At 42.8% G+C, this 10645-nt stretch overlaps 1 protein-coding gene across 1 annotated transcript; it reads left to right on the top strand.

Moving 5' to 3' along the window:
- The first annotated feature begins 3913 nt into the window (after positions 1-3913).
- Positions 3914-6574, top strand: aqp12 (aquaporin 12). The gene is made up of 3 exons (XM_076275468.1): positions 3914-4511; positions 5918-6034; positions 6444-6574. Exons 1-3 carry the CDS (start codon positions 3914-3916, stop codon positions 6572-6574), a joined length of 846 nt encoding a protein of 281 aa, XP_076131583.1.
- The last annotated feature ends 4071 nt before the right edge of the window (positions 6575-10645 follow it).

Here is a 10645-nt window from a genome sequence, read left to right as displayed (position 1 = left end):
AAATAAACTTTTTGGATGTCAAACTACTGTCGTGGCAGATATTCAGACTCGGGCCAGAAATTAAGTCCAAACATCTTGCCTACAACGTAACAAAAATACACCATTATAAGTGCTTATAAAAACTTATCCCAAAAAGAAGGCGCAAAAGTCCGGCAGAGTTCCGTGCAAAAATTCCTTTAATGACTACATAGTGCAAAGCCTGAGTGGATCGCACGATCGCACTCCCGAACAAAGGTAGAACTCTCTTACTTATACCCCTCCAAAATGCTGACACAACACTACCCCGAATGAACTTTTCACCTTAAGTTTATGGAAAGTTCAGGGGTGTACAGTATAGAGTGATCACAGGTCATACATTGTGCATGGGTTAAATATTGTTCGCCCCCCTGCACTCTCCTACTGTTTGTTATGAGTAGAGCTCGCCCTGTGTATGCGTTATCTTGCAGCTTCAAGGCCGACTCTGGTTTCTTCAAAAGGCCTAGGCTAAGGCAGCATGAGACACAGTGCAACAAAATGAGACACAGGGCAGCAAACAGAGACATCGGGATACAGAGTGCACATTCTGGTAGGATGGCTTTGTTATATTATTAGTAATAGTTAAACTTGTCATTTAAAATGTTATAAAAGTATGTTAGCTAGGAATAATTTCAGTGTAATTCTTGATTATGATTGAGGTTATATGAATACATGCTTTACAGTTTCAAACTCGTTCTCTCATCATGATGTCTACAAACCATAGTGATAATTTTATACAACACTACAAACCACTTTTTGGATATTACCCTACAAATACTATACCAACTGTGAAGTTTGGAGGTGGAGGTATCATGGTGTGGAGCTGTTTTTCATCTCATGGTCTTCCAGCAGGACAATGATCCAAAGCATACAGCAAGGCCCTGACTTAAATCCAATTAAACAGTTCTGGAAGTAACTAAAGATCAGGATTCACAAGAATCACAGCGGCTTTTGACACAGTTGATCATACCATCCTTCTTTCTCGTCTTGAGCAGTGTGTTGGTATTAAAGGCACTGCTTTGGAGTGGTTTAGATCATACCTGTTTGATAGTTTCTCTGTCAGCATTGTTTCCTCCTCAGCACCTCTATCCTGTGGTGTCCCTCAGGGATCCATTCATGCACCCATCCTCTTTTTCCTCTATATGCTGCTCCCTTTAGGCTCCATCCTTAGAAAAGATGGTATCTCTTTCCACTGCTATGTAGATGACACCCAAATTTACCTTCCCCTGAATGGTCAAGACTCCTTAAAACCTCTTTTAGACTGCCTTGATGATGTCACAGCCTGGATGGCCTTTAATATTTTTTTAATTTTAATAACAGCAAAACTCCTAGGACCCAATGGAAATTCCACCCTGGGTATGGACCTAAACTCCCTGAGGCCCTATGTAAAGCCCTCTGTAAAAAGCCTGGGTGTGATCATAGACAGAGATCTTACATTTGACAAACAGGTTAAGTCCGTAGTCAAAGCTAGTTTCTTTCAGTTAAGAAACTTATCTAAAATCAAGCCTTTCCTGACTTATGTGGACTTTGAAAAAGTAATATTGGAACTCTTTATATGTGGGTCTTCTCTTAGAAACCGCATAACATCGCTTAGAGTACCTTTAAAAAAAAGTAACATTGCTTAGAGTACCTTTAAACCTCTAAATTGCTTGTGAATTTAGTCATGTTTAGGGAATCACTATTAGTTGGAACCCAATTGGGAATCCAAGGGAATTGGACACACATGGTTGGTTCATTTTCTACTTGTCACCAGCCCCTCACACTCTCCTCCACCGATGTGTGTGCAGCACTGAGCAGGACTAATGCATGTAAGGCTGCTGGTCCTGATGGCATCCCCGGACGCGTTCTCAGGGCCTGTGCTGTGCAGCTGACTGAGGTTTGGACTGACATATTGAACCTGTCACTAGCCCAGGCAGCTGTCCCCGCATGCTTTAAAACCAGTTCCATTGTGACGGTGCCAAAACACTCCGGAATGACTTCCGTACAGTTGCACTGACCCTCATCATCATGAAGTGTCCTGGCCCACCTCAACCCCTGCTAACACTCACTGGACCCTTTCCAATTCACCTAGCATCAGAACAGGAGTACAGAGGATGCCATCTCAACGGCACTTCACGTCGCCCTGCCTTGACAATAGCAACACCTATGCCAAGCCTGCTGTCTGGAATCTGGATTACTGCTGTTAGGGTCTGGTGTCCTTTTGTTATGATGCACTTCCTGGACTCATCTCTCTCTCCTTATGACTCTCTCCTTATGTTGGTATGCCGAAATGTAAGGGATAGGCTACCATATGTGATTTCTGCAACAGTGGTACTGAAAACATTTTTTATTTTCTGTTATTTTATACTGTAGGGTAGACCGATGACATACATGTACAGAAAACGCTTCACACTGATTTGATGTGCTATAATGCTGACTTGTTATATGCAAAGTCTTGCAAATGCAAGTCCCTTCTCTCGGAGGCCATACTGTAACGTTTTTTGGGCACTTATCGGGTATCTATTTCGCAAGGCTTCATGACACCAACCTTGCTCCAGCGGCGAGATCACACCACATGATTGGCACAATGTATTCACATGTCGACTTTTTTCCCGCGGAAGTGTAGACAACTGGCATATTGGCGTTAAAAACTAACCCCATGCATTTCTATGGAGGATATTTGTGAGTGCTGTGTCTCCTCATTAGAAAGACTCTGTTAAATGTATGGAAACAATGGTTTATTAAAACAACATCAAAAAAGTAATTTATTTTGTCAGTCATCATGTTTGGAAATTTAAACTGTAAATAAAATTCAGCGGGTGTGTTGAGAAGCCCTGGCTCTACATTGAGCCCAGCCCCGATCTGCAAGCTGCAGCCAGGGGGTACTTGGATCACACTGCTGCCAGACCCCTAGCTCTCTAGCTCCCCCTGCTGCCAGACCCCTGGCTCTACAGCGCCCTGTGCTGCTAAGACCCCTGGAGGCTTGCATTCCCAGTTCGGCTGGTTTGTTCCACTGTAAGTCTGAGTCAAGAGCTCGAAACGTCACACAATAAAAAAAAAAAAAAAAAAAATATATATATATATATTGGAGCTAAATGGTTTAAGTATCTCTTTTCCTCTCATCATTCTTTCATTTGTTCTACTAACCAGGAGACTTGCATACCCAGTTGGGCTGGGGTTACAGTGAGCCAGCAGCGTGCCATGATGGTGAGTGGGACGTCTGGTCCCGAGGCAGATTCCGAGGGTCCTGGAGCAATTCACCTGCACTGTGTTGCACTACTGACAGGCATGACTGTTCTGAGAGGGGAAGAAAGCACACAAAACAGAGGGATTAGGTATTCCTGCGTTGTGTTGCTTTGTACACCTAACGTGTGTAAATGTCACTAGACGTGGAGATAAGCCAACTGGAGGACCGCAGCTGCTGCCAGTGGATCATTAGGCCGGCAGATGTCAGCGTGGTTTCCACGAAACAGTCCTTTACACACACAATAAGAAATGGCTTATTTATGTCAGAACAAACAGTGGTCTAGGTCTGTACATAGCAAAGAGTCTGTTACTTTTTTTAAGCTCATGTTTATGCACATACACACACGTGCAAACATCGGGCACAGAATTACTTTTTGGAGCTGGCCTTGAAAAGGGCACTGTGTTTTCTGGCACGAGCTGTGGGCTAAAAAAAAGTAGAAAAAAAGAAAGAAAGAAAAAAAAAACAGGAATCCAACAGGAGATAAGCAGCGCGTGTGTGAGTGTGCCACGTTAGCACACACCCCGTGCAAACATGCAGCTCAAAGCCCCACTCCTCATTTCTGACCACGCACCCTCGAGGATCCACAGGTGTCCTCTCCGCTCTCTCTCTCGGACTCCTACCGTCCCCTAACAAGCGAGTGTGTGTCTGTGTGTGTGTGTGCCTGCCGTGGCCATGTCGGACCTGAACCTGACACTGGGCTACTTCCTGTCCGTGCTGGGCTTGAGTGCGCTGCTGGGCCTGCTGCTGAGGCGCCGCGGAGGCCGCTGGGCCGACCTGGCCGAGATTCCGGCCGTCTTCTCGCTGGCCGCCTGCCGGCTGGAGGTGCGCACCATCGAGGAGCTGGGGGGCTGGGCGGCGGGGCTGGGACCGGACGTCACGCTCACCATCCTGTTCCTCACGCTGCTGGCTCACGGCGCCTCCTGGCCCGTCGCCAGCGGCAACCCGTCCGTCAGCCTGCAGAGCTTCCTGCTCCTGGACGCCAGGCCTCTGCCCACGCTGCTGCGGCTGCTGCTGCAGGTGGCCGGCGCACACCTGGCCTGGCTGGCGGCCAGCAGCTACTGGGCCCTGATGCTGACCGACATGCACATGATCAAGAGCCTCATGGGCTCCGAGTGCAGCTCCGCGCTGCACACCTCCGTCCTGCAGGGCGGCGCCACTGAGGCCGGCTGCTCCCTCACCTTCCATCTCCTCCTGCTCTCCCTGCAGCGGCGCTCTGCTTTCCTCAGGGTCCCACTGGTCGCCCTGTGTCTGACCTTCCTCTCATTTGCAGGTAACACACACACACACACACACACACATTCAACCTGATGCTGTTCTCATACACAGGCAACACATACACAAACACACACAGCCCATGCTCCTCTCATACGCAGGGAAGACACACACACACACACACACACACACACACACACATACTACATACATACACACACTCCGAGCCTCACTTTTCACCCTCCTTTCATATGAGGTAAGGTAAGACATGCACAGACACAGACACACACACACAATCAGCCTAATGCTCCTCTTATACACACATAAGACAAACATGCACACACACACACATTCAGATTCATGCTCCTCATACACAGATGAGACACAAAGCCTCTTTCTCCTCTCATATGCAGTGTAGATACACTCACACACAATTATATTAACGATTAGTAAGCTTAGGCTACTATATCCACTGTAACATATAGTTATTAGAATTGTATTTACAAATCAAAGTATTTACAAATCAAATTGTATTTACATTAAGTACAATGTGTAACACAAATGCAATATACAACACAAATGTAATTTATTTAAATTCACCGTACCTGCTTGTGGAAAAGTATTTCTGAGTTGCTTGAGAAATATTGTGGCAACAGTAACATGTAAAGTGTCTGTGGAGAGCTCGGAGGCCCCAACTGAACTGTCTGCTCATGAACTAAAACATGGAACAGTAGCTCCCTCTTCTGGTCATGAGGGCATACTGCAGCTCACAGTATACAAAGTCCTTTTAGGCAAGTCCCTCCACTCGGTGGGCATATTGCAACACATTTTGGGCACTTATGGAGTTATGACACCGAAAGATGTACTCGTACTCCCGGAGGGGAGTTGAGAGTAACGTTATGGCCTATACAGATTACACCATTTGTTTTGTCTTCCACGATGATCTTTTACGATTGACCATGTCAGACTAGGCGATCAGAGAAGGCCAAATATTTGTGCATTATAAAAGGAAATAATTGTACATCATAAAAGACTAAATATGGCTAAATACATATACATACACACACACACACACACACAGAAACACACATACTGTCTGTGTATTGTCATGATTTGGCTCGAAATGACAAAAAAAGGATACCGTATTAAGGCCTAAAAATAACTGTGATTTATTCTAATAAATTAAGACAATGCTAATATGGTCAAATATAACAAAATAAAGCCATGGAGAATGGTCATCAGTAGTCAGTAGCACAAGGTGTGTGCGTGGACAAATGGAATGTGGTGTTGCGCGTGTTGCATGGAACAAAACGGTAAACTGTATCCAATCTGTCTCTTTAAATAACCATTGCATTGGCACATAACTAACTTGAGAATATTCAAATTTAACTTTAAAATAAAACGGCAATGTTTGAAATGAGAATGTGATCATGTGTTTTGTGTGTGTGTGTGTGTGTGTGTTAGCCAGCGGCTCCTCGTCAGGCTTCGCCAACCCTGCGCTGGCCTACGCTGTGACCTTCAACTGCCCTGGGTTCTCTTTGCTCCAGTATGCTCTGGTGTACTGGCTAGGGCCTCTTGTTGGTAAGTTGGTAACAGAGCTGCCAGTGATGTTAGATGTGTATGTGTGACTGATGTGGGGAGAGAATTGAGTTTGAGTCACTAATGTTAGATGTGTATGTGTGACTGATGTGGGGAGAGAATTGAGTTTGAGTCACTAATGTTAGATGTGTATGTGTGAAGGATGTGGGGAGAGTATTGAGTTTGAGTCACTAATGTTAGATGTGTATGTGTGTGGGACCGAGCAAGAGTTTAGGTTAAGAGTTTAAGTTTAAACACACACACACACGTGATGGGTACACACACATTAAACACCTAGTGATGATGGACACATGCTTGTTAAGCACCCAACAGACACACATATTTTAAACACTCAGTGATGGACACACACACACACACACACACACGTTAAACATATTCTTGGGGTCCACAGGAATGACACTGGCCTTGTTCTTCTACATGGGACATGTTCCGAGGCTTTTCAGCAAGAACCTCCTTTATTCTCCGAAGAGCCGCTTCCGCATCCCCAAGAAGAAAGATGAGCAGAAGGAGAAGAGTGGCTAAGGGGTCAAAGAACCAGCTGTGTGTGCGTGTGTGTGTGTGTGTGTGTGCTTGTGTGTAGTGAGGTTCTGCCCAACTCATTTGTATATTTTAAGTGCATTTGAAAATTGAACTGAAGAACATGTGCCATGTTGTTTCCATTGACTATGTTATTTAAATTAAAAATGGGCTTTCTCCTAATCAAAGGAGGCGTTGAAAGCAGCTGGGATACCAATTTAAGGTTGCCATAACATTTACAGTGCGTTAATCCACCACCCCCTCTAGTACATCCATGTAGTATATTCACATTAGAAGATTTTATGCAAATTTCATGTCATGTCTAGACATCCCATCCTGCAAAAAGCCATTTCAAGGAGGTACCCCCTCCCCCTCCAATAAGGAAGGCCTAGATAGAAATTGTGAAAATAAAATATGTAGATTTTGGTAGTTAGGTCTTTTTATGTAGCCTTGGCAAATAGCCATCTAGTATATAAATTCTCCAAGGACCCCTCATAATCGCAACACATAAAACTTAAGTTAATCATGTAGCTGTATAGCCTTTTTTCTGTTAGATGCTTATGTTATATGTATTTTAAAAACATAGAGTGCTAATACCACAATAGTCATGTTAGCAAACTTTGACAGTATGTAGGATTTTTTAAAGGGTTGTTGTTTCTTTGTCAAATGTAGGCCTATTGTGTTGAACACATGGTGTTTGCTTCACATAACTTTCATTCACTGTTCACATTCACATTTCACTGTTGGCGGTTAATTAATAGTAAAGTGTTTTGACGTATTGATGTAACGTAGGCTATCAGCAGATCAATTGGGCAAATACTGATAGTAGCATTTTTCACCATATAAGACAATTTCATATTTTGTAGCAAACTTTGTCAGGGACCCCCTGAAAATGTGCTGCGGACCCCTGAGAGTCCCTGGACCCCACTTTGAGAACCAATGTCTTATGAGACAAGGGTACACTTTTGTGTGGTCTGATGTGAAATGGGTCTTAAATGTTCCTGTTTTGGGGGCACTCTGCCTTAGCCTGGTTAGCATGCAGACCTTCTTAACCATGATACTTTGAAGACCTACTGGCTTGGGCAACTACTGTAGCAAGACAACACCACCAGCCGTGTTAACTTGCTACAATCATCAGTTGACTTCTTCTAATTGTATAGAGCAAGTCAAGTAAATTTCACTGCGACTTATCAGCTGGTTCGTGTCGCAAGTACATAGATGAATGGTTATCATGTAAGAGGTTTCATTTAGGAAGCAGGTTCGATACCCACGTGGAGTTATTATTAGCCTATTTAGGTATTTATTTTTTAGTGGCATATTCATGGTCCAGTGCATGTAGCGTACTACAGACAATTTTGACATTTAAATATGTCATGCATATTTGTATTTATTGGTCTCCAGTTTCCATCAGAAAGTGACAAATCTGCAAGCGGCTACATCTGTCAAAGAAACGTCATCACTCGTGAAACGTCACCAACGCAGCCAGTTAACATGGGTGCCAGTTGCCATGTAACACCGTTCAACAGAGGAAAGTAGGCTACAACTTCATTCACAAGCAGATCAGTTTAGAATCGAGCATACAAGTTAGAAAAACCTAAAGCATTCGTTTAGGCTATGTAGCCTCAATATTGTCAATGCAGGACAGACTGTTGGCTGAAGGGGGAAAAAATCTGTCGGCCTGTCCGGGTGACATTAACTAAATAAATCTAAAATATAGCCATTGTTGTAAGGTTAAATTGTGTGTAGCCTATGGTGAAGTTATAATTATACTTCAAGCTGTGCAAAGCAAATGCAGTAGTTAGGAATAGGTTGGAAATTACTGATTTTCAGCCACTTAATGCTCATTCTGGTGTATAGCCTACTGTGACAAGATGTACAGAAGTGTAAAGTGTATCAATTACCCTATACAAGTATATTAAATTAAATATGACTATTTCAGTAGGCTTAGGAGAAAAGCAAACAGCTGTAAAGGTAGCCTATTAAAGGGCCATCACCGTTTTTTTTTTTATGCTGGGCGGTCACGACCTGGTGATGTAATTGATATGCAAATTAGTGTGTGACATCATCTAGTGACATTTAGCGACTTTTGGAGCTGGTTTTAGCTACTTTCCATTTGAAATAGTTGGCAACACCGTGTAAGTGCCATAGTTTAGTTTCAACCTAAATTGCCACGTTGGAGTTTATGAACTAGGCTACTAATATTTAACAGGTTGCACCACACACATAGTTTCTGTCAACAATATCGCAAAAAACACCGGCACAATTTCTGCAAAACTTGGTGGAAAGGTGGAGCAGATCCGACTCAAAGGGAATTTCAAAGTATTTCTATATAGTAGCCTGGCTATTGCCGATGTCCTTCATTTCTTCACGTCTTACAACATAAAAAATGCAATAATAGTCTAGTGAAGTCAGAAATGAGCCTGTCTAAAGGCCTCTTGGAAATCATGTGGCATGTTACATTAAATGCACACTCAATTGCGATTCGAAGCAAAAAGTATCACTGATAGCGAAGGTAAATTGCATATTTGTAAATGTCTACAATATGTTGGCACAAAACGTAATTTCTGTCAGAAACCAAGTAGGCTAAATGTTTACATTGTTATCGTTAACTATGACGATGCCCATGTTCAGTAGGCTATGTTTTTCATTTATTCAAGCAGTGACATAGGTTTAATACGGTAACGTGAGGTGCGTCAGAAAAAAGATGGGCCTGTCCCTCTCAAAACATGTTAAAATAGTGTGATTAGCAACCAGAAAAGAAAAAAATCCCAGGGGGAGACACCCCCGGACCCCCGTGTTATTATTATTAGGCGATTATGACTGGCCTGCACTGCTAAAAAAAATCTAGAGGTCATCTCATTTAAATGGTGGGAACGTCAAATGTAGGCCTATAAGTCAGAAGAGCTACATATGCGACTGATTACACATTTAATTCACCTGAACAGTGTTTAAATCCTGTTTGTAGGCTACTCACTGGAAATCTTGGACCTAACCGTTACTGTGCAAAGCACAGATTCCATTACTGTTATCTGTTATCACAGATTTCATTCCATATTAGCCACCAACAACTGGGTAATGATGTTGTTGCAATGTACAAAATACAACATTTGAACACACATATTGCTGCTGTTGTACTTCATTGTATACAGCTGTTAATGTGATTAGGCTACTCATATTTCAAGCCGCATTTCTCCGGCCCCTCAGTTGTGAAGCTTTTCATGAACTGGCCCCCATTACAAACTAATTGAATAGCCCTGGCCTACTGTATATCATTTTGTCATACTACACTCACTACGAAACATGATGTACTCAAATTTACCTTAAAATACCCCTTAACTTATAATAACAGCCCATGATTTGTAAAACAGTCCCTTAATTTCACCTTCAAATGCCATTCATCAAACAGACTCAAGTGTATCCCATTGTAAGGGTACCTTTAGATTGTATCCTATCACACGTTCTCCACTAGAGGGCGTCCGTTATTTTCTCAAAAGGAAAGGGGGACACCTTTGTTAACACTGTCATCATGTACTGTAGAGGACATTTCACTATGGAGCACTTTTCCATTGAAACCTTGAATACCAAGGTTAGATCATTGTAATCGCACCTGAGACGACACTGCGGTTTTCTCCACTAGAATGTCAACAGGGGAGTACCCAGTTTTTTTTGTTGTTGTCACTCACAGATCCCCCCCCCCAGTTTAAAATGTACTATAAAGTGCAATGAAATGCATTCTGTCCTTGGCTCTCTCTCAGCCCATAATAATAATAATAATATAATAATAAATAATAATACATGTACAGTACCAGATTTTGTCTATTTCTAGTTAGTACATCGTTAACTTTGTCTAGGTTATTTTTAAACCCCTGCCACTTCTTTCCATGTCTATGCGCAGAGCAAACTGTTACACTCATTTTTGGTCCCCTGCCAGTACTGTTTTGGCTGTTTCACAACTCTATTTCATAATAAAGAACAAGAGAGGCCATGTGAATACGTGTACAACAAATACCATACACTGTAAACTTATATCATATGTTCCCAACAAGTCTATTTTGAGTGGAGCATTGCTTAATTTGT

Source organism: Alosa pseudoharengus, unplaced genomic scaffold (genome assembly GCF_046254945.1).
Source record: "Alosa pseudoharengus isolate Yale_2024_CS ecotype anadromous, Long Island Sound unplaced genomic scaffold, YU_APseudo_1.1 YU_APseudo_1.1_scf_11, whole genome shotgun sequence".
NCBI classification, from domain to species: domain Eukaryota; kingdom Metazoa; phylum Chordata; class Actinopteri; order Clupeiformes; family Clupeidae; genus Alosa; species Alosa pseudoharengus.
This window is presented reverse-complemented; position numbering and strand designations above follow the sequence as displayed.